This window comes from Lonchura striata, chromosome 28, assembly GCF_050655825.1.
Source record: "Lonchura striata isolate lonStrDom1 chromosome 28, ASM5065582v1, whole genome shotgun sequence".
Taxonomy (NCBI): domain Eukaryota; kingdom Metazoa; phylum Chordata; class Aves; order Passeriformes; family Estrildidae; genus Lonchura; species Lonchura striata.
Window position 1 is genome coordinate 1213647 of NC_140730.1, and position 21426 is coordinate 1235072.

The 21426-nt window shown below is 54.4% G+C and overlaps 2 protein-coding genes and 1 long non-coding RNA gene across 19 annotated transcripts in view; 2 read left to right on the plus strand and 1 right to left on the minus strand.

Moving 5' to 3' along the window:
• The first annotated feature begins 84 nt into the window (after positions 1-84).
• Positions 85-1200, plus strand: LOC116184534 (uncharacterized). Its single transcript, XR_004149290.3, has 2 exons — positions 85-347; positions 715-1200. It is a non-coding gene; the product is annotated as an uncharacterized LOC116184534 (long non-coding RNA).
• A 6-nt stretch (positions 1201-1206) lies between these two features.
• On the minus strand, positions 1207-11394 carry ARMC6 (armadillo repeat containing 6). Of its 4 annotated transcripts, none has more exons than XM_077788864.2 (8): positions 11266-11394; positions 9921-10050; positions 9459-9538; positions 7920-8478; positions 6503-6648; positions 5834-5965; positions 5253-5390; positions 1207-3122 (listed from the first exon to the last, which is right to left on the minus strand). In XM_077788864.2, exons 2-8 carry the CDS (start codon positions 10039-10041, stop codon positions 2910-2912), a joined length of 1389 nt encoding a protein of 462 aa, XP_077644990.1. In that variant the 5' UTR covers positions 10042-10050; positions 11266-11394; the 3' UTR covers positions 1207-2909. The 4 variants fall into 4 exon arrangements, with proteins under 4 accessions (XP_077644990.1, XP_077644991.2, XP_085418433.1 ...); XM_077788865.2 differs by lacking the exon at positions 11266-11394 and adding an exon at positions 11006-11115; XM_085562307.1 differs by lacking the exon at positions 11266-11394 and adding an exon at positions 10699-10931.
• Positions 11395-12332: 938 nt separating this feature from the next.
• Positions 12333-21426, plus strand: part of SUGP2 (SURP and G-patch domain containing 2) — a 28079-nt gene continuing 18985 nt past the window's right edge. For 3 of the 14 annotated variants that reach the window (XM_085562302.1, XM_085562306.1, XM_085562304.1), the window contains exons 1-3: positions 12333-12607; positions 13504-15063; positions 17022-17139. In XM_085562302.1, the coding sequence (XP_085418428.1) occupies positions 12493-12607; positions 13504-15063; positions 17022-17139 (1793 nt within the window). In that variant the 5' untranslated portion in view covers positions 12333-12492. The other 11 variants (XM_085562296.1, XM_085562298.1, XM_085562301.1 and 8 more) reach the window with 5 other exon arrangements.

Consider the following 21426-nt stretch of genomic DNA (forward strand, 5'->3'; position numbering starts at 1 on the left):
CCAAAGAGCCCTACTGGGAACCCCGACCGACCCCACCGGGACCCCGACCGGCCCCACCGGGAGCCCAAAGAGCCCCACCGGGGACCCCGACCGGCCCCACCGGGACCCCGACCGGCCCCACCGGGGACCCCGACCGGCCCCACCGGGAGCCCCGGCCAGTGCCCGCCCCGAGGAGCGACGATCCCGCCCGGTTCTACCCTGCAGCACCGGTGCTGGGCACGGAGATGCCGCCCGAGCACAGCGGGGAGCGCCCGGGGATGCCAGCCCGGGGATCCCGCCCGGTTCCGCTGTGCAGCGTGGTCCGGGTGTGCTGCCCGGTGCCCGGTGCGCAGCTCCAGCGAGTCCCGGTGAGAGCGAACGGAAAGGAAATCCCCCGGTCTGATCCTCCCCCGGCCTTTGGGGCTGCCGCTCCCCATCCCAACCCCAGCAGAGGCAGAGCTCGGGAGCCACGGGCTGCACCGGAGGCGCTGCCCTCGCTTCTCCCGGTCCTGCCCTCGGTTCTCCCGGTCCTGCCCTCGGTTCTCCCGTCCTGCCCTCGCTTCTCCCGTCCTGCCCTCGCTTTTCCCGGTCCTGCCCTCGCTTCTCCCGGTCCTGCCCTCGGTTCTCCCGGTCCTGCCCTCGCTTTTCCCGGTCCTGCCCTCGCTTCTCCCCGGTCCTGCCCTCGATTCTCCTCGGTCCTGCCCCCTTTCACCCATCCTTGCACCCTTTTACCAGTTCCTGCCTGCTTTGCCATGAGGAACGGGGCCCTTTCAGCCAGCTGGGCTCAGAGCAGTGAAATCACCATCACAGGGCAGTAAAATCACCATCACGGAGCAGAAATCACCATCACAGGGCAGTAAAATCACCATCACGGAGCAGTAAAATCACCATCACGGAGCAGTAAAATCACCATCACAGAGCAGAAATCACCATCACAGGGCAGTGAAATCACCATCACGGAGCAGAAATCACCATCACGGAGCAGTAAAATCACCATCACGGAGCAGAAATCACCATCACGGAGCAGAAATATCACCCAGCCCTGCAGCCTCTCCTGCTGCACGGGGGGAGGAAGCTTTGCAGAACACCCTGACCTTTGCGAAGTGGGGCTGCACGAGGTTTTACTCACCAGCTCAGCACCCAGGTACCTCCCAGCACTTTGCTTTTCCCGCCACAAAAATAATAATAAAAAAACCAAAAAGCTCCACAAAGAGCCACCCAGCCCTGGAAGGTTTAGTATGGTTTTATGTAAGGTCAGCACTTCTACAGAGAATACCACATTAAAAACATCCATTCATGGAACCGGGGCTGCCACAAAAGCCTTGGGGTGAGACTTCAGAGCCTTTCTGAGCTCTGCCCACGAGGTTCTCGGTCTGTGACTACAGTGAAAGCACCCCTGGGTCCAGGGAAGGGCTGAGGGGTGACAAAGGCTGGGATTCCGGGACTGCCGTGCTTCCTGCAGCCTGGAATGCTTGCTTTGGTCTCACTTGGGAATTCCCACCCCACTGCTGGTCCCTGCCCTGCTCCTCTCACTGAACTTTCCTCCTGGATGCCAATAGCTCCTTTGGGTATTATCCCAAATCCTCACTTTGCTCTTTTGGGTGTTTTTTTGTTTAAAACGTTACGCTGGAGGAAAAATCCCAGACAAAGCAGCGACACAAGAGTGGGCTCGGCAGGAAAAGAACAGGGCAGCAGGACAGAGAGAGCACACTGACAAACGCTGGGATTCCTCCTCAGCCAGAGGAACAGATGGGAACCAGCAGCCAAATTCTGAAAGGACAGAGCTCCAAACTCTGGAGGACAGAGCCAGCCCTGCTCCAAACTCTGGGCAGGACAGAGCCAGAGCTGGTACCAAACTCTGGCAGGACAGAGCCAGAGCTGGTACCAAACTCTGGAGGACAGCCCTGCTCCAAACTCTGGAGGACAGAGCCAGCCCTGCTCCAATCTCTGGAGGACAGAGCCAGCCTTGGTACCAAACTCTGGCAGGACAGAGCCAGCCCTGCTCCAAACTCTGGAGGACAGAGCCAGAGCTGGTACCAAACTCTAGCAGTACAGCCCTGCTCCAAACTCTGGAGGACAGAGCCAGCCTTGGTACCAAACTCTGGCAGGACAGCCCTGCTCCAAACTCTGGAGGACAGAGCCAGAGCTGGTACCAAACTCTGGCAGGACAGAGCCAGAGCTGGTACCAAACTCTGGAGGACAGAGCCAGCCCTGCTCCAAACTCTGGAGGACAGAGCCAGCCTTGGTACCAAACTCTGGAGGACAGAGCCAGAGCTGGTACCAAACTCTGGAGGACAGAGCCAGAGCTGGTACCAAACTCTGGAGGACAGAGCCAGCCCTGCTCCAAACTCTGGAGGACAGAGCCAGCCTTGGTACCAAACTCTGGCAGGACAGAGCCAGAGCTGGTACCAAACTCTGGCAGGACAGCCCTGCTCCAATCTCTGGAGGACAGAGCCAGAGCTGGTACCAAACTCTAGCAGTACAGCCCTGCTCCAAACTCTGGAGGACAGAGCCAGAGCTGGTACCAAACTCTGGCAGGACAGCCCTGCTCCAATCTCTGGAGGACAGAGCCAGAGCTGGTACCAAACTCTAGCAGTACAGCCCTGCTCCAAACTCTGGAGGACAGAGCCAGGGCTGCTGTCACCACGGGGTCAGAGCAGTGACAACAGCCCTGTCCTGCACGCCAAGGATGCCAGGGGGGAGCAGATCACCTTCAGCCATGCTGTGATCCAGGGAATGATCGGCACACAGAGCTGGTTTGCAGCCCGTGGATGCAGAAAGCCGTTTCAGCTGCAGCTCCCCAGAGAAAAGCTCCCTGCAGCTCCCGAGGCGGGCGTTTGCTGCGGGTGTTGCACAACCGCCCACGCCGCTCCCACCGCTCCAGGGGCTACGGACACTTGGGCTCTTCCCTGCTGGGCTCAGACGAGCCTTCACTGGGCCAGGCCGCCCTTCTGGCCCGTCCAGAGCTCCCGCAGCTCCACGTGGCAGCCCAGGTCCCTGAGGGCGGCCCTGGCCACGTCGTCGCAGTCGCGGTGCAGGGCGCGCGCCTCGGCGAGCAGCGGCTCCGCGCCCATGGCCAGGATGGGCCCGCGCAGCTCCCGGCTGCGCGCCACCAGGTTCCGCAGCAGCATGCACGCCTGCCTCTGCGTGGGGGAAGCACAGGTCAGCGGGGTCCCGAGGGGAGCACAGGGGGCAGTTTTGGGCTTTGCAGGGAGGTCAGAGAGTTCCTGAGGGAAGCACAGGTCAGTGGGCTCCTGGGGGAAGCACAGGTCAGTGGGATCCTGAGGGAAGCACAGGTCAGCGGGGTCCCGAGGGGAGCACAGGGGGCAGTTCTGGCCTTTGCAGGGAGGTCAGAGAGTTCCTGAGGGGAGCACAGGTCAGTGGGATCCCGAGGGAAGCACAGGTCAGTGGGATTCCGAGGGGAGCACAGGTCAGTGGGATCCCGAGGGGAGCACAGGTCAGTGGGATCCCGAGGGAAGCACAGGTCAGTGGGATTCCGAGGGGAGCACAGGTCAGTGGGATCCCGAGGGGAGCACAGGTCAGTGGGATCCCGAGGGAAGCACAGGTCAGTGGGATTCCGAGGGGAGCACAGGTCAGTGGGATCCCGAGGGGAGCACAGGTCAGTGGGATCCCGAGGGAAGCACAGGTCAGCGGGGTCCCGAGGGGAGCACAGGGGTCAGTGAGTTCCTGAGGCAGGCCCAGGGGTCAGTTTTGGCCTTTGCAGGGAGGTCAGAGAGTTCCTGAGGGAAGCACAGGTCAGTGGGATCCCGAGGGGAGCACAGGGGTCAGTTTTGGCTTTTGCAGGGAGGTCAGAGAGTTCCTGAGGGGAGCACAGGTCAGTGGGCTCCCGAGGGAAGCACAGGTCAGCGTGGGCTCCCAAGGGAAGCACAGGTCAGCGGGGTCCCGAGGGGAGCACAGGGGTCAGTTTTGGCCTTTGCAGGGAGGTCAGAGAGTTCCTGAGGGGAGCACAGGTCAGTGGGCTCCTGAGGCAGGCCCAGGGGTCAGTTTTGGCCTTTGCAGGGAGGTCAGAGTTCTTGAGGGGAGCACAGGTCAGTGGGATCCCGAGGGAAGCACAGGTCAGCGGGGTCCCGAGGCAGGCCCAGTGGTCAGTGGGCTTTGCAGGCAAGCCCAGAGGTCAGCTTTGGGCTTTGCAGGCAGGCCCAGGGGTCAGTGGGCTCCTGAGGCAAGGCCAGCGGTCAGTGGGCTTTGCAGGCAAGCCCAGAGGTCAGCTTTGGGCTTTGCAGGCAAGCCCAGGGGTCAGTGGGCTCCTGAGGCAAGGCCAGGGCTCAGTTTTGGGCTTTGCAGGGAGGTCACTGGGCTCCTCAGGCAAGCCCAGGGGTCAGTGGGTTCCTGAGGGAAGCCCAGGGGTCAGTGTGGTCTCTGCAGGCAAGCCTAGGGGTCAGTGGGTTCCTGAGGGAAGCCCAGGGGTCAGTGTGGTCTCTGCAGGCAAGCCCAGGGGTCAGTGAGGTCCTGAGGGAAGCCCAGGGGTCAGTGTGGTCTCTGCAGGCAAGCCCAGGGGTCAGTTTTGGGCTTTGCCAGGAGGTCACTGGGCTCCTGAGCCAAGCCCAGGGGCTTTGCAGGGAAATGCAGCCATGGAAGGTTTTGGCATGCACAGAGCAAATCAGCTAAAGAGTATTTCCTGAGAAGTCCAAATGTGAGATGCTGCAGAGCGACTGCTCCCTGGAGGAATAAAATCTGTGGATGTTTTTCCCTGTTGAAGTTTAGACAACCAGAGCTCTGTGCAAATCTCCAACACCAGCCAGGCAATACCAATTAATTCTTAAATAACACTAAAAAATTCTCCAGTGCAGCAGCCCTGCCTTTCCATGCTGTTCCAGGCACTCAAACTACTCCTTCAGAAATTATTTTATATTTTTTAATCTGTGGAAAGCACCAAAGTGGACACAGAACCTACTGAAACCTGCAGGAGAAACCAGAGGGAATTTTTTTGCCATGCAGGTGGTTTGTTTGACTCTGGAGAATGGATGGCACAGGCTGGGCTGGAAAGAGCCCATCCTCTTTCTGAGGAAAAGGAATGCCTGGAACTGTGGCATTGCACAGTTTTAAGAACCTGCATTCAGGTGGATTTGAAAGCTCAATTCAGTTTTGCTCTGAGCAGCTCAGGGTGACAAATGCAGAGGGGCTGCACTGAGCCGCTGCATTCAAAACCCAGCAGGATTTGATGAGTAAAAGGGGGGAAAAAAATCCCAAAAACCAGATGAACACCCCCAAAGCAGCCCTGCCAGACTCGGCAGGGGCTGTGAGGGGCTTACCTGCACAGCTGCCTCTCCTGGGTGAGCCTTCATGGCCTGCAGGGCTGCCAGGGCCCCGCCGCCCTCCACGATGACGCCGCAGTTCTCGGGCTTGCGCAGGGCCAGCATGCACAGGGCTGCACAGCCCTGCTCACAGATCTGCAACACACAGGCCAGCACCTCACTGCCTGCACAGCTGCCCTGCAGCCAGACCACAGTGGGCTGTCTTCCCTTCTGGGGCACTTTTGGAGCTGGTTTTATTGTTTAAATTAAAGTTTCTCCCGCTGCACGTAAAGCAAGGGGAGGGTTGGATAATGATCTTGGAGATAATTCCAACCTTCATGACTCTGTGTTTTGCACACCAGAGTGTAAAACACCATCCCTGCTAACCATCTGATTCAGGAATAAGAAAAATAAACCAATACAAGGTGGAACACCCCTAAATTCACACAAACACTCAATGCTCCACAGCCTGGTGCTGGTGCTAGAGGTTTCCCCGTTCCCAGCCGCTCACACGCACACACCTGCAGCTCCAGCTGAGCTCCATCCCCACCCAGAGGAACTCCCAAACCCTGGAGGGTGCCAGGGGCACCCGGGGGTACCTGAGGGTTGCCCAGGTGCCGGTTGATGGCCAGCACGATGAGGTCGGCGGCCCCGGCGCTGACCACGGCGTCCTTGACGTCGTCGTTGCCGGCCACGGCGCGGAGGACGCCCAGCGCCTGCCTGACCACGTCCTGCCCGGGGAAACAGCAGCTCAGGGGCAGCAGGGAGAGCCTGAGGGCTGGCAAAGCACAGCCAACATCCCCCCACGCCACGAAAACGGCTGTGGAAACCATCAGCTGCAGCAACTCCGCCCTCGGGCGCTTCCTCGCCGCACCTCCGAGACCTCTGCCAGGTCTCCACAAAATCCAAAATTCACACATCACCCTCTGGGACTTGATTTTAAGCATCCTTTGTTTAAAATCTCTCTGGTGGAAAAACCAAATAAATCTTGGTGGAAAATAAATTTTGGTGGAAAACCAAGCATTCAGCTTTTTCTGGGAGCAGGCAGAGTTCTGCTGCTGGAAGCTGGAGGACACAGGGATAATTCTGAGTAAAAAAACTCACAAATTTTACCTGCAGGGCATTGAATTCTGCATGTGTAGGGTGAATAGGGATCAGAGGGGCTCCAACCCTGATTGCACAGGCTGAGGCTCGCTCGTGAACACGAACCTCGTTGCTCAGGATGAGAAGTTCCCCCCAGCCCACTCCCAAAACCTCCCAGGGCTCACCGGGTGCTCCATGCAGTCTGCCAGCAGAGTCACCATGAAATTCAAGCCCCCAAGGTCCACGATTTCCTGGCAGAACTCGTTCCTGACAGCGAGGCGAGAGAGGGTGGCACAGAGCTCGCTGAGAACCCCGCAGTCATCCCTGAAGGCTGGAGCAGAGAGGGAGGCAGTGAGGGAGTCGTCAGTGCACGGTGAACGTGCTTTACTCTGATTAATGGCACAGGAGTTCATTTTACAGATCACAACAGCAGGGTGACACCTGCTTGCTCTGTTCCTAGCCAGGCACAATGTCTTCTCTGGGTAAGGAGCACCTGAGCAGAGACAACAGGGCCCTAAACCTGTAAAATGCTTCCTAAATACAGTGAAAAACTGCTCTGATCACCTCACTGCTCCACGGGTAGCAGCACAGTGGCATTTTTGGCTCTCTCAGGCCGCATTTTATGGACAGAATTAAACAACCCCAATTTGAGTGACAAATTCTTGAATCACCTCTGAGGAGCTTCAAGTTATGACAATGGGAGAAGAAATCACAGGTGATTCCTGAGACAATGGGAGAAGAAATCACAGGTGACTCCCGAGACAATGGGAGAAGAAATCACAAGTGATTCTTGAGATAATGGGAGAAGAAATCACAAGTGATTCCTGAGACAATGAGAAGAAATCACAGGTGATTCCCGAGACAATGGGAGAAGAAATCACAGGTGACTCCCGAGACAATGGGAGAAGAAATCACAAGTGATTCTTGAGATAATGGGAGAAGAAATCACAAGTGATTCCTGAGACAACGAGAAGAAATCACAAGTGATTCCTGAGAAGAAATCACAAGTGATTCCTGAGACAATGGGAGAAGAAATCACAGGTGATTCCCACGAAGAAATCACAGGTGATTCCTGAGACAATGGGAGAGGAAATCACAAGTGATTCTTGAGATAATGGGAGAAAATAAATCACAAGTGATTCCTGAGACAATGAGAAGAAATCACAGGTGATTCCCGAGACAATGAGGAGAGAAATACCAAGTGATTCTTGAGATAATGAGAAGAAATCACAAGTGATTCCTGAGACAATGAGAAGAAATCACAGGTGATTCCCGAGACAATGAAGAGAGAAATACCAAGTGATTCCTGAGATAATGAGAAGAAATCACAAGTGATTCCTGAAAGGAAATCACAAGTGATTCCTGAGACAATGAGAAGAAATCACAAGTGATTCCTGAGAAGAAATCACAAGTGATTCCTGAGACAATGGGAGAAGAAATCACAAGTGATTTCTGAGACAATGAGAAGAAACCACAAGTGATTCCTGAGAAGAAACCACAAGTGATTCCTGAGACAATGAGAAGAAGCCACCAGTGACTCCCAAGCCAAGAAGAAAGCCCAGTGCCTGCCCAGCAGGACCAACACCCGCAGGCCCGCCGTACCTTTGGCAGCCTCGATGAGCACCCTCAGCCCGTCGTTCTCCAGCACGATCATCCTGGCGTGCTCGTGCGCGTGCCCGAAGGGCACACGGATGTCGTCGTCCAGCGTCACGGCGCGCAGGGCGGCGGCGGCCACCCTGACCAGCTGGGCATCGCCGCCGTGCCGGGCGACGGCCCCGGTGAGCAGCGGCAGGACGCCGGCCCCGACGAGCTGCTGCCGGTTGCGCTCGTGGCGGAGGCAGGCGTGGCGCACGCAGCGCAGCGCGGCCGGCGCCGCCGGCCGCTCCCGCAGGGCCCGCAGCAGCAGCTCCCGCCCCGGCGCGTCCAGCAGCTCGGGCTGCCCGTCCAGCAGCGCGGCCAGCGCGGCCAGCGCGGCGGGCAGCGCGGCGCCGTGCCCCTCGGCCAGCCCGCAGGCCGCCAGCAGCGCCGGGTAGGCGCCGTGCCGGGCGGCCAGGCAGCGGCACGCCGGCTCCTGCTGGCACTGCGCCGCCAACGCCGCCAGCAGCTCGGGCAGCCGCGCCGCGTCCTGCTCCGCCACGGCTCTGCCCAGGCTCTCCAGGCTCTGCGGGACACACGGGGTTACGGCGTTGTGTGTTCGGTGTATATCCCCTCGTATTGGTTCATCCCTCTACAGCCCCTCTTTGTGCCTGCGTCATCTACCCCAGGTTTCCCCTCCTTTGCCCCCGAGAGCCACTCCCCTGTCCTTCCCCCGTTGGCTGTGTGGTTTTCCCCATCCTCTCTATATCTGGCTGCTCTGGGCGGGCCTCCCTCTCTTTCTCCTTCGAAGCTGGATGTGGCTGGGGACCTCTCCAGGCTCTCATTAAACTTTGGAACTAATCCTGAGGGAGAGCGCCTCTTTCCTTTGCTTGTGGGACCAGCTCGTCTTTGGACTCACAAGGGAGCTTCTCCAAGCCCCCCGGGATCCAAGGAGAAGTTCCTTCCCTCTGCCTGCCTCGCCCCACTGCCCAGCTGGCCGGGCTCCACAGGGGTTTTGTCCCCGTGGATTCGAGGGAGGGACGCAGCATTACAGGAGTGACAGCAAGTGACAGCGAGCTGGTCATTGCGAGGCTGGAAATCAGGGTGGTGCAAAAGGAGCAGGGACAGGGGCTCCTCTGCCACCTCTGGCACAGCCCCAGCGGGCTCTGGGCAGCACCCTGCAGCTCTGCAAGCACCCACAGCCGGGCTGGGCTGAGTGGGACTGATCCCCAGCCTGTCCCCAGCCCAGTGCCACGTCCTGTCGCTGCTGGGCAGCTCCAGGGCAGCCCAAACCTCCGTGAGGAAATCCCTCCTGATGTCCCAGGAGCTCCCCTGGCACACCCTGAGGCTGTTCCCTCCTGTCCTGCCCCGGGAGCACAGCCTGACCCCGCCTCACTCACACAGGAAAGTGCAGGGAGCTCTTGGAATGTACTTCCAGAAAAAATGGGATTAACTGCCTGGAGAGCTCCCAGAGAAATGGGGCAGAGGCAGAAGTTGGCCTAGTACTCCTATTGTTATTATTATTATTACATAACCCCAAGAGAGAGCAACAATTTGAGCCCCTACCAGCAGGATTTGATGCTTTTGCCTCTGCCCATTCTCAGAGACAGGACGCACAGCTTTCACAATATTGCTCAGGTCCACACCTAAAAGGGGAAATAAAACCAAGTTGAATATTGGTTCCAGGATAATTAGAGTCAAATAAACCGTATTAGTTCCAGTTCTAGGGAAAAGCTGCCAAGGTAACCACAGAGAACAAAGACGAACTTGTGAAGATGCTGAAGTGATCAGGGTCAGATTCTGCCTGGAACAAAGCTGGATGTCATTTGAGGGGGGAAAAAATAGAAAAGAACTTAATTTCACTGACCAAATTTTGCCCTCCAGCTTCCCTCTAAGCAGTTTTGCAGCCATGATTAACCCACAGATGGTTGGGCATTAACTGAGCATTAATGGTGCCTGTGTTCCACTTCACAAAGGCTCCTTTGCAGTGCTGCAGGACTCCTTTAAACCTCCGAGATTTTCAGTTACCTTGGGACTGGAACTGCTGCACCGCCTCCCTCACGGCCTCCTCGGGCTCCATCTGGAACTCGGTGATGTTCTCCTGCACCGCCTCGTCGAACGTCTCCTGGGCGATCTGCCGGGAGCCCATCTTGTGCCACTGAAAAGAAAACGTTGTAAAATCACGGGGTTTAGGGTTAGCAGGAAAATTAACCTTGGCAGGCCCTGAGAAAACACCCTGGGAACATGTAGGCCTCGTACCTGCTGGAACTGCACCTGTGTAGCTAGTACAGGATAAACGATGTAATTGCTAGATATGATGATTGTTTAATAATTAAATATAATTACTAAATAATATAATAATAATATAAGCACAATAAATAATATTTAATAATAAATAATGATAAATTATAATAAATAATAAATATAATCATGAGAAACTGTGGTCCGAAGCTTAAGAGACATCATGAGAATCTCATGCTTGAATAAAGTCACTGTATACAACAGAACAATGTAAGTGTGAAAAATGCGTATTTTATGATTGGCTTTTTGCACGTATTACAATGAATATTGTATGCGCAATGTTAGAAAGTTATGCTGTATTAATTCTCTTAAGTAGTGCGTTAAATATAGCTTTAGGTTCCAACATACTGTTAAAATAGAGACTATGTATGTGGGGGAAGTTTTTTTTTAGGAATAGGATACTCGCTTCAAGGAGCACCTAAATGAGTTTAATCATTCAGATAAAAGTTCTATAAGGATATAACACAAAATACGTTCAGCTCGAGAGCCGTGTCGGAGACAAAACCTGAAACAGCATCAACGACACCCAACCGACTGCCGGGCTGATTCAGCGGGGAAAACGCGGCCGGGAAGAGGAAGAAGGAGATATTCCAGCAGCATTTAATGGATTTTGTGCGATTTCTGCACCGTGAGGCGGCTCCCGCTGCAGCGCCGAGGGCGCCGCGCCCGGCCCTCAGCCCGCCCGCCCCGCTCCGCTCCCCCGGGCACCCCGCACCCCTCGGCGCTCCCGGGAGGCGGGGAGAGCGCCGGGGAGCACCGGGGAGCGGCGGGGAGCGGCGGGGAGCGGCGGCCCCGCTCCCCTCACGACCCACCTGCGCGGCCGCCGCACGAACCGCACGAACCGCGCGGCGCCACCCGGCCCCACCCGGCCGCCGTACGCGCGCCCCGCGCATGCGCCCGCGCCCGAATTCGCGCCGCTCGCCCTCACGCCTCGCGAAAAAGAGCGCGGGGGGCGGCACCGCGCATGCGCGCCGCTCCCGCCGCTCCCGCCGCTCCCGCCGCAGCGCGCCCGGCCGCGCCCGGCCGCGCCCTCAGAGCCGCGGGCCGCTCCCCTCGCTCCCGCCGCGCTTACCGGCAGCGCGCCCGCGCCGTTAGCACCGCCCCGCTCCCGCCGCCGGCGCAGGGGGATGAGGCGGCGCCGCTCCGCGCAGGCGCGGAGGCGTGGTCAATGCGTGAGGAGGCGCGGCCCGCGCGAAGGAAAAGGCGTGGATATGCAAATCAGAGACGAGATTATGCAAATCGGAGACGCGATAATGCAAATCAGATGCGTGGTTATGTAAATGAGAGACGATATTATGCAAATAAGAATCGCGATTATGTAAATCAGAGGCGTGGCTATACAATTGAGAGACGCTATTATGCAAATCAGATCCGTGGTTATGCAAATGAGAGCCGCGATTATGCAAATCAGAGACGCGATTATTCAAATAAGAGACGCGATTATGCAAATCAGGCGCGGTTATACAAATGATGCGCGATTATTCAAATCAGACACGCGATTATTCAAATCAGAGACGCGATTATGCAAATCAGAGGCGTGGTTATACAAATGATCCGCGATTATTCAAATCAGAGACGCGATTATGCAAATCAGAGACGCGATTATGCAAATCAGAGGCGTGGTTATACAAATGATCCGCGATTATTCAAATCAGAAACGCGATTATGCAAATCAGAGTCGCGATTATGCAAATCAGAGGCGTGGTTATACAAATAAGAGCCGCTATTATGCAAATCAGATACTCGATTATGCAAATCATACGCGTGGCTATGCAAAATAAGAGGCGTGGTTATACAAATAATAGGTGTGGTTATGCAAAATGAGATGCGTGGTTATACAAATAAGATAGGCGAATATGCAAATAAGAGACGCGGTCATTCAAATCGGAGGCGTGGTTATACAAATCACTGGCGCGCTGATATGCAAATCAGAGGCGTGGCTATACAGATCTCACGGGCGCGCTGATATGCAAATCAGAGGCGTGGCTATACAGATCAGAGGCGTGGTTATGCAAATCAGAGCGGCGGCCTATCAGGGGGCGTGGCGCGGCGCGCTCCGTTGGCCGCGGGCGGGGCGTGGCCACCCGCGGAGGGGCGTGTCCGCCGGGAAAGGGGCGTGGCCAGCGCGAGGCCCCGGTGCGGCGGCGGCGCCGCTCGTGAGGGCGGCGGGGCTCGGCCCCGCTCGGCTCCGCTCCGCCCCGCTCGGCCCCGCTCCCACCGGCAGCGTGCGCTCCCCTCAGGCCGCGCGTCCCCTCAGGAGCGGCGCCAGGCCGCGCCGCCGCCGCCCCGGGAGCCGGCGATGGCCTCGCGGAGGATGCCCCGGCCGGCGCCGGAGGCCGCGGCGCGGGACAGAGTTCCGCGGTACCGGCTGGAGCGGAGCGCGGCCGCGGCGGGCGCCGCGCATCCCTTCCGAGGTACGGGCGGCGGCGCCTCCACCCAGCGCCGCGCGCCGCCGCGGCTTCCCCACATCCATGTTTGTGCCCGTAATGGGAACGGGGGATAAAAACGGGAATTCAGACAAAGGGATTCGCCGCCTCACCGAGCGGGTCCGGCTCCGTGCGCCACGATGGAATTCCGGTGATGGCTGATGGGTTACATCAATGTAGGAAACCATCGGGGCTTTGTGTTTGGTGGTGGTTTTGGGGGATAAGTCTCAAAGCAGGGCATTAACCTCGTGAACAGAACACAAAATGCCATCCCCAAATTAATTAGCTCCTAAATTTGGAGTTTAAAATGTCCAGCCAGACGCTTGGATTGCATTGGCAGGGGTGGACGTTCATAGGAGAGCTTTAAAATGAAGTCTGTTATTTTTAGACTTGTAAGAGCCCTGAAGAAATCATTTATATTAAACACTTCTATTTTTTGCCGAGTATTTATTTTCTGAATTGAACTTCTGGGATTGGGGAACGAAGGTTTTGGGTAATGAGAATTTCCTGCAATAGCGAGAGAATTGCGGTTGAGTTTGTAGAAGATCCGAATTTCTGTCCAGCTGTAGAATTCCTCCTGGGAATTCTGCTCTGGGTGACAAGGTGGGGATTGGCCAAAGCTTGGAATTGCTGGTCTTGGAGGTCTTTGACAGTTTCTAAATTCTGGGAAAGCTGAAAGTTCAGAGTTTCGATGGATTTTATGCCTCAGGTAGAAGACCAAGACTTGAGACAGCGATGAGCAAAGAAAGATTTGATTTGGAGGAGAACTGGAGCTCCTGAATTTAGGGATTGGAACGTGGGAATGGGAATGTGGTGATATGGATATCCTTCAGAAATCTCCCCAGTTTTGACCTCTTTCCAACCTCTGAAATTTCTTTGCCCAGCTCACTCCCGGCCGCTGCCCCGGCCCCGCTACAACGAGAGCTTCCACCACGACGGGCGCTTCCCTCACGCCAACTGCCAGCACGAGGACTGGAGCGAGGATCCCGGGGAGGATTATCCCGGGGAAAACTACCCCGGGGAGGATTATCCTGGAGAGAATTACCCCGGAGAGAATTACCCCGGAGAGAATTACCCTGGGGAAAACTACCCCGGGGAAAACTACCCCGGCCCTTCCTACAGAGCCGCCAGCCCCCCGCTCCGCAAGGAGAATTATTTCCAGGGACAGTTCTCCCGGCCCGCGCCCCGGGAGCGGGAATTCGCCCGGGATTACGGGAAATTCGGCCGTGCAGCTGCCCCCGGCCGGGAGTACGGGCAGCGGGACAGGGAGTACCCGCAGGGCTACGGCCCCGCGGGTTCCTGGCAGGCCGGAGCAGAATTTGGCTCCCCGGATGTTTTGGGGGATTTCGGGCCGATGGAGGAGGAGTACGGCGGCGCGGAGGACCCGGAGTACGAGGAGGATTTCGGGGCGCCGCCGCGCAGGGGAGGCGCGGGCAGGGGGAGAGCCCTGCGGGGAAAGCGCCTGGCCGGGGGGGTGGTGAAACCCAGGGCGTTCAGAGGAGACCCCAAAAGCCCCCTGAAGAAGTGGGGCTTGAAGAAAGGCCAGCCCGGCCCGGATGCCGACGCTCCGGAGCTGCCTCCGGACGTCGCCGAGCCCCTCCAGCAGCGCCCCAGCCCCGAGCTGCCCCCGCGGCCCGGCGCGGCCCCGGGAGCCGTCCTGAGGCTGCCGAAACCCGCCCACGTCTTCAGGAGCCTCAGCTTCGACCCGGTGGATAAATCCGACATCTTCTCCACCTTCGGCGTGGAGATCATCAAGTGGGCCGGGTTCCACGCCGTCAAAAACGACGCCGAGTTCTCGCGCCTCTTCGGGGCCCTCTTCGAGCTGGAGACCGAGACCTGTGCCAAGATGTTGGCCTCCTTCAAGTGCTCCCTGCGGCCGGAGCACCGGGACTACTGCTTCTTCACCATCAAGAGCCTGCAGCACGCCGCCCTGAAAACCCCCAAGGTGGACAACGAGTTCTTGAACATGCTGCTGGACAAGGGGGCCGTGAAAACCAAGAACTGCTTCTTCGAGATCATCAAGCCCTTCGACAAGTACGTCATGCGCCTGCAGGACCGCCTCCTCAAGGGGGTGACCCCGCTGCTGATGGCCTGCAACGCCTACGAGCTGAGCGTGAAGAGCAGCGCCTTCGGCCACCCCGGCCACGTGGCCGGCGCCCTGGAGACCACCGTGTCCCTGTGCCGCAAGTCCCTGGCCCTGCTGGGCCAGACCTTCGCCCTGGCCTCCGTTTTCCGGCAGGAGAAGATCCTGGAGGCCGTGGGGCTGCAGGAGATGGCCCCGGCGCCCACGGCCTTCCCCAATTTCGACGACTCCACGCTCTTCGGCAGGGAGTACATGGAGAACCTGAAGGCGTGGCTGGAGAGGAGCGGCTACCCCATCCAGATGAGGAGAGGCCCGGCAGGAGCCGCCGAGCAGCTCCCGGCGGCCGCCCCCGGCGCCAACGGTACCGGGCGGGGGGAGCCCCGCAGGGGCGGCTCCGTGGTCGGGCTTGGGCAGGAATTCCTGGCTCCGGGAACGCCGGGGGAGCTCAGGGCTGGGGCAGGGAGGGAATTCCCGGTGAGGCCCAGGCAGGGAGGGAATTCCCAGTGAATCCCAGTCAGGGCTGGGGCAGGGAGGGAATTCCCGGTGAGGCCCAGGCAGGGAGGGAATTCCAGCTGAATCCCAGGCAGGGAGGGAATTCCAGGTGAATCCCAGTCAGGGAGGGAATTCCCGGTGAATCCCAGTCAGGGAGGGAATTCCCGGTGAGGCCCAGGCAGGGAGGGAATTCCCAGTGAATCCCAGGCAGGGAGGGAATTCCAGCTGAATCCCAGTCAGAACAGGAGCAGGGAGGGAATTCCAGCTGAATCCCAGGCAGGGAGGGAATTCCCGGTGAATCCCAGTCAGAACAGGAGCAGGGAGGGAATTCCAGCTGAATCCCAGGCAGGGCTGGGGCAGGGGTGGAATTCCAGGTGAGTCCCAGTCAGGGAGGGAATTCCAGGTGAATCCCAGGCAGGGAGGGAATTCCAGGTGAATCCCAGTCAGGGAGGGAATTACAACTGAATCCCAGTCAGGGAGGGAATTCCAGCTGAATCCCAGTCAGGGAGGGAATTCCAGCTGAATCCCAGTCAGGGAGGGAATTCCCAGTGAATCCCAGTCAGGGCTGGGGCAGGGGTGGAATTCCAGGTGAATCCCACTCAGGGAGGGAATTCCAGGTGAATCCCAGTCGGAACAGAAGTAGGGCTGGAATTCCAGGTGAATTCCAGTCAGGGCTGGAATTCCAGGTGAATCCCAGTCAGGGCTGGAATTCCAGGTGAATCCCAGCAGGGAGTCTGTGGAAGTTTCTGGGGTGAAATCGTGTCCTTCCTTCTCTTTCTGACACCTGCTTCGACCTTAAATCCAAGATTTTTCACCCCAGTTTCACCACCTCAAGGCAGGGAAACCAGGACCAGCCTGGAACTGGCTTAATCACAGAGTAAATATTTGCATATATGCAAATATGGAGATGTCAGCATCAGCACTGAAGTCAGATCCAGGTGCATTCCTTTGGAGGTGTTCCCTGAGCTGGGCCAGTGATTCCTCCTGCCTGAAACATTCCTGCTCATCCTGGTTTTTCCTAATTCATCCTGATTTTTTCCCAAAAAAACCTGTTTTTTCCTTGAGCCTCAGATCCTTTCTCGGGGAGGTTTTGCAAATGGTTGAAAATTTGTCACTCAGCCCTTCAGAGCAGCATTCAAATAAACGGATTTTCCACAAAAAGTCCTTTTGCCGCATTAAGAAATTGCCTTTTTAAGGATGATTCCACTTGCCCAGGCTGGTTGTGGATGTGGTTTTTTAGCCCAGGGTGTTTTTAAGAACAAACAAGTGCAGAATTGCAGTTGAAACGTGGAGTTTTCCCTGATTTTAGATGGAAAGCGTTGGGCAGAGCTTTCCCAGCAGGTCCAGTTCTGGCTCCAGAGGCTCCAGGAATCATTTGGGGTCTGGAGCTTGTGGGGCTGGGCCTGCAGAAGGAAAAGCTGAGAGAGGACCCCAAAATCCCCACAAATATCCCCAAAAAGTGTCCTGGGGTGGTGTCAGGACAAGGGAAACTGAGGCCTCCTCTGGGGACACCCCAACCCCAGCAGACATTTGTGTGTCACCTGCTGCAGCCTGGATGATTTGGGATCTCCAAAATATCCTTCCCCACCCCACCCTTCTGCTTTCTTTGTCAAATGTCAAATTTTTCTCTTTTTTATTTTTTAATTGCGAGCATGAATTGTGTGAAAATACCAAAAAAAACCCCAACAAAAACAAACAAACAAAAAAAAAACCCATCTTGCTGCTGGATGAGAATAAAACAAAGAGTGGGGGTTTTTTTCTAATGGGATTTATTTGATTTTAACGCGGTTTTTGGGTTTTTTTAATGGGATTTCTTTCTCCCCACAGCCCCCCAGCGAGCTGACAGGAAAGTTGTGGACACCATTGAGCAGCTGGTGAGCAGCATCGTGGCAGGAACTCTGTCTGCCAAGGACAGGAGTGCTCAGAAGAACTCTCCTGAATATTGGTGGGTGTGGGGGAAATTCGGATTTGATAGAATTAAAACTTCAGCCCTTCACTCGGTGGGAATGATCAAAGCCTGTTGTATATTTAATCGGGTTTTTTTGGGTTTTTTTTTTGGTTTTTTTTTTTTTAGGGGGGAATGTTTGCCTGGAGTTCATTATCCCTGGAAATGATCCTGGTGTTTGTGGTGTTGCTTTTGATGTGCCAATAATGGCTCTCGGTCGACCCAAATTCGAGGTGTTCAAAGCAATTTGGATTTTAGGAGCAAAGTCGGGTGATGGAGGCATCCAGCAAGGTAACAGGGTTTAGAATTCCAGGGAAAATGCTGGAAAAGGGGGAGCTGAGGCACCTCCAGGTGTGTCAGCTGATTCATTCCTGTCCAACCCCTCCAGCATTTATTCCCTCGATCCCAGAAAAACCTGCTCAGCCTCGTGCTAAACACCTGGAAAAAACAAACCAACGGGAATGCTGAGGGGTTTTGTGCTTAAAAAATGGAGATTTTTCTGCAGATCTCTTCTTTTTCTGTGTTTCTCAGGTTCCTGGGTGATGAGGACTACAAATCTCACAGGTTGAGGCTGTAAAAAATGGAGATTTTCAGCAGATTTCTCATTTTTTTTCTGTTTGCCAGGTTCCTGTGTGACGAGGACAGCCTGGAGTACAAGTACTACAGGCTGGGGCTGTAAAAATGGAGATTTTCAGCAGATTTCTCATTTTTTTTCTGTTTGCCAGGTTCCTGTGTGACAAGGACAGCCTGGAGTACAAGTACTACTGGCTGGGGCTGTAAAAATGGAGATTTTCAGCAGATTTCTTGTTTTTCTGTGTTTCCCAGGTTCCTGTGTGATGAGAATTAGATATCTTACAGGCTGGGGCTGTAGAAATGGAGATTTTCAGCAGATTTCTCATTTGTTTTCTGTTTGCCAGGTTCCTGTGTGATGAGGATTAGATATCTCACAGGCTGGAGCTGTAAAAAATGAGATTTTCAGCAGATTTCTAATTTCTTTTCTGTTTCCCAGGTTCCTGTGTGACGAGGACAGCCTGGACTACAAATCTCACAGGCTGAGGCTGTAGAAATTGAGATTTTCAGCAGATTTCTCATTTCTTTTCTGTTTGCCAGGTTCCTGTGTGACGAGGATTAGATATCTCACAGGCTGGGGCTGTAGAAATGGAGATTTTCAGCAGATTTCTCATTTGTTTTCTGTTTCTCAGGTTCCTGTGTGACGAGGACAGCCTGGAGTACAAGTACTACAGGCTGGGGCTGTAGAAATGGAGATTTTGAGCAGATTTCTCCTTTGTTTTCTGTTTGCCAGGTTCCTGTGTGACGAGGACAGCCTGGAGTACAAGTACTACTGGCTGGGGCTGTAAAAAATGAGATTTTGAGCAGATTTCTCCTTGTTTTCTGTTTCCCAGGTTCCTGTGTGACGAGGATTAGATATCTCACAGGTTGGGGCTGTAAAAAATGGAGATTTTCAGCAGATTTCTCATTTTTTTTCTGTTTGCCAGGTTCCTGTGTGACGAGGAGAGCCTGGAGTACAAGTACTACTGGCTGGGGCTGTAGAAATGGAGATTTTCAGCAGATTTCTTGTTTTTCTGTGTTTCCCAGGTTCCTGTGTGATGAGGATTAGATATCTTACAGGCTGGGGCTGTAGAAATGGAGATTTTCAGCAGATTTCTCCCTTTTCTGTGTTTCCCAGGTTCCTGTCCAAGGAGGAGAGCGTGGAGTACAAATCTCACTAGGCTGGGGCTGTAGAAATGGAGATTTTCAGCAGATTTCTCATTTTTTTTCTGTTTCCCAGGTTTCTGTGTGACGAGGACAGCCTGGACTACAAATCTCACAGGCTGAGGCTGTAGAAATTGAGATTTTCAGCAGATTTCTCATTTCTTTTCTGTTTGCCAGGTTCCTGTGTGACGAGGACAGCCTGGAGTACAAGTACTACAGGCTGGGGCTGTAAAAATGGAGATTTTCAGCAGATTTCTCATTTCTTTTCTGTTTGCCAGGTTCCTGTGTGATGAGGATTAGATATCTTACAGGCTGGGGCTGTAGAAATGGAGATTTTCAGCAGATTTCTCCCTTTTCTGTGTTTCCCAGGTTCCTGTCCAAGGAGGAGAGCGTGGAGTACAAATCTCACTAGGCTGGGGCTGTAGAAATGGAGATTTTCAGCAGATTTCTCATTTTTTTCTGTTTCCCAGGTTTCTGTGTGACGAGGACAGCCTGGACTACAAATCTCACAGGCTGAGGCTGTAGAAATGGAGATTTTGAGCAGATTTCTCATTTCTTTTCTGTTTGCCAGGTTCCTGTGTGACGAGGACAGCCTGGAGTACAAGTACTACAGGCTGGGGCTGTAGAAATGGAGATTTTGAGCAGATTTCTCATTTGTTTTCTGTTTGCCAGGTTCCTGTGTGACGAGGATTAGATATCTCACAGGTTGGGGCTGTAAAAAATGAGATTTTCAGCAGATTTCTCCTTGTTTTCTGTTTGCCAGGTTCCTGTGTGACGAGGACAGCCTGGAGTACAAGTACTACAGGCTGGGGCTGTAGAAATTGAGATTTTGAGCAGATTTCTCATTTCTTTTCTGTTTGCCAGGTTCCTGTGTGACGAGGATTAGATATCTCACAGGCTGGGGCTGTAGAAATGGAGATTTTGAGCAGATTTCTCCTTTGTTTTCTGTTTGCCAGGTTCCTGTGTGACGAGGATTAGATATCTCACAGGCTGGAGCTGTAAAAAATGAGATTTTCAGCAGATTTCTAATTTCTTTTCTGTTTCCCAGGTTCCTGTGTGACGAGGACAGCCTGGACTACAAATCTCACAGGCTGAGGCTGTAGAAATTGAGATTTTGAGCAGATTTCTCATTTGTTTTCTGTTTGCCAGGTTCCTGTGTGACGAGGAGAGCCTGGAGTACAAGTACTACAGGCTGGGGCTGTAAAAATGGAGATTTTCAGCAGATTTCTTGTTTTTCTGTGTTTCCCAGGTTCCTGTGTGATGAGAATTAGGTATCTTACAGGCTGGGGCTGTAGAAATGGAGATTTTCAGCAGATTTCTCCCTTTTCTGTGTTTCCCAGGTTCCTGTCCAAGGAGGAGAGCGTGGAGTACAAATCTCACTAGGCTGGGGCTGTAAAAATTGAGATTTTGAGCAGATTTCTCATTTCTTTTCTGTTTCCCAGGTTCCTGTGTGACGAAGTCAGCCTGGACTACAAATCTCACAGGCTGAGGCTGTAGAAATGGAGATTTTGAGCAGATTTCTCATTTGTTTTCTGTTTGCCAGGTTCCTGTGTGACGAGGACAGCCTGGAGTACAAGTACTACTGGCTGGGGCTGTAAAAAATGAGATTTTGAGCAGATTTCTCCTTTGTTTTCTGTTTGCCAGGTTCCTGTGTGACGAGGACAGCCTGGAGTACAAGTACTACAGGCTGGGGCTGTAGAAATGGAGATTTTCAGCAGATTTCTCATTTGTTTTCTGTTTCTCAGGTTCCTGTGTGACGAGGACAGCCTGGAGTACAAGTACTACAGGCTGGGGCTGTAGAAATGGAGATTTTGAGCAGATTTCTCCTTGTTTTCTGTTTGCCAGGTTCCTGTGTGATGAGGATTAGATATCTTACAGGCTGGGGCTGTAGAAATGGAGATTTTCAGCAGATTTCTCATTTGTTTTCTGTTTCTCAGGTTCCTGTGTGACGAGGACAGCCTGGAGTACAAGTACTACAGGCTGGGGCTGTAGAAATGGAGATTTTCAGCAGATTTCTCATTTCTTTTCTGTTTGCCAGGTTCCTGTGTGACGAGGATTAGATATCTCACAGGCTGGGGCTGTAGAAATTGAGATTTTGAGCAGATTTCTCCTTGTTTTCTGTTTCCCAGGTTCCCGTGTGACGAGGATTAGATATCTCACAGGTTGGGGCTGTAAAAAATGAGATTTTCAGCAGATTTCTCCTTGTTTTCTGTTTGCCAGGTTCCTGTGTGACGAGGACAGCCTGGAGTACAAGTACTACAGGCTGGGGCTGTAGAAATTGAGATTTTGAGCAGATTTCTCATTTCTTTTCTGTTTGCCAGGTTCCTGTGTGACGAGGATTAGATATCTCACAGGCTGGGGCTGTAGAAATGGAGATTTTGAGCAGATTTCTCCTTTGTTTTCTGTTTGCCAGGTTCCTGTGTGACGAGGATTAGATATCTCACAGGCTGGGGCTGTAGAAATGGAGATTTTGAGCAGATTTCTCCTTTGTTTTCTGTTTGCCAGGTTCCTGTGTGACGAGGATTAGATATCTCACAGGCTGGGGCTGTAAAAAATGAGATTTTCAGCAGATTT

Excerpts from the sequence above, each read along its gene's own strand:
- ARMC6 (XM_077788865.2), bottom strand. The coding sequence starts at position 11,086 with ATGCGCGGGGCGCGCGTACGGCGGCCGGGTGGGGCCGGGTGGCGCCGC. Across the intron at positions 10,051-11,005 it reads TTCGTGCGGCGGCCGCGCAG|TGGCACAAGATGGGCTCCCG; the intron begins GTGGGTCGTGAG and ends TTTTCTTTTCAG. Across the intron at positions 5,966-6,502 it reads CAGACTGCATGGAGCACCCG|GACGTGGTCAGGCAGGCGCT; the intron begins GTGAGCCCTGGG and ends TTCCCCGGGCAG.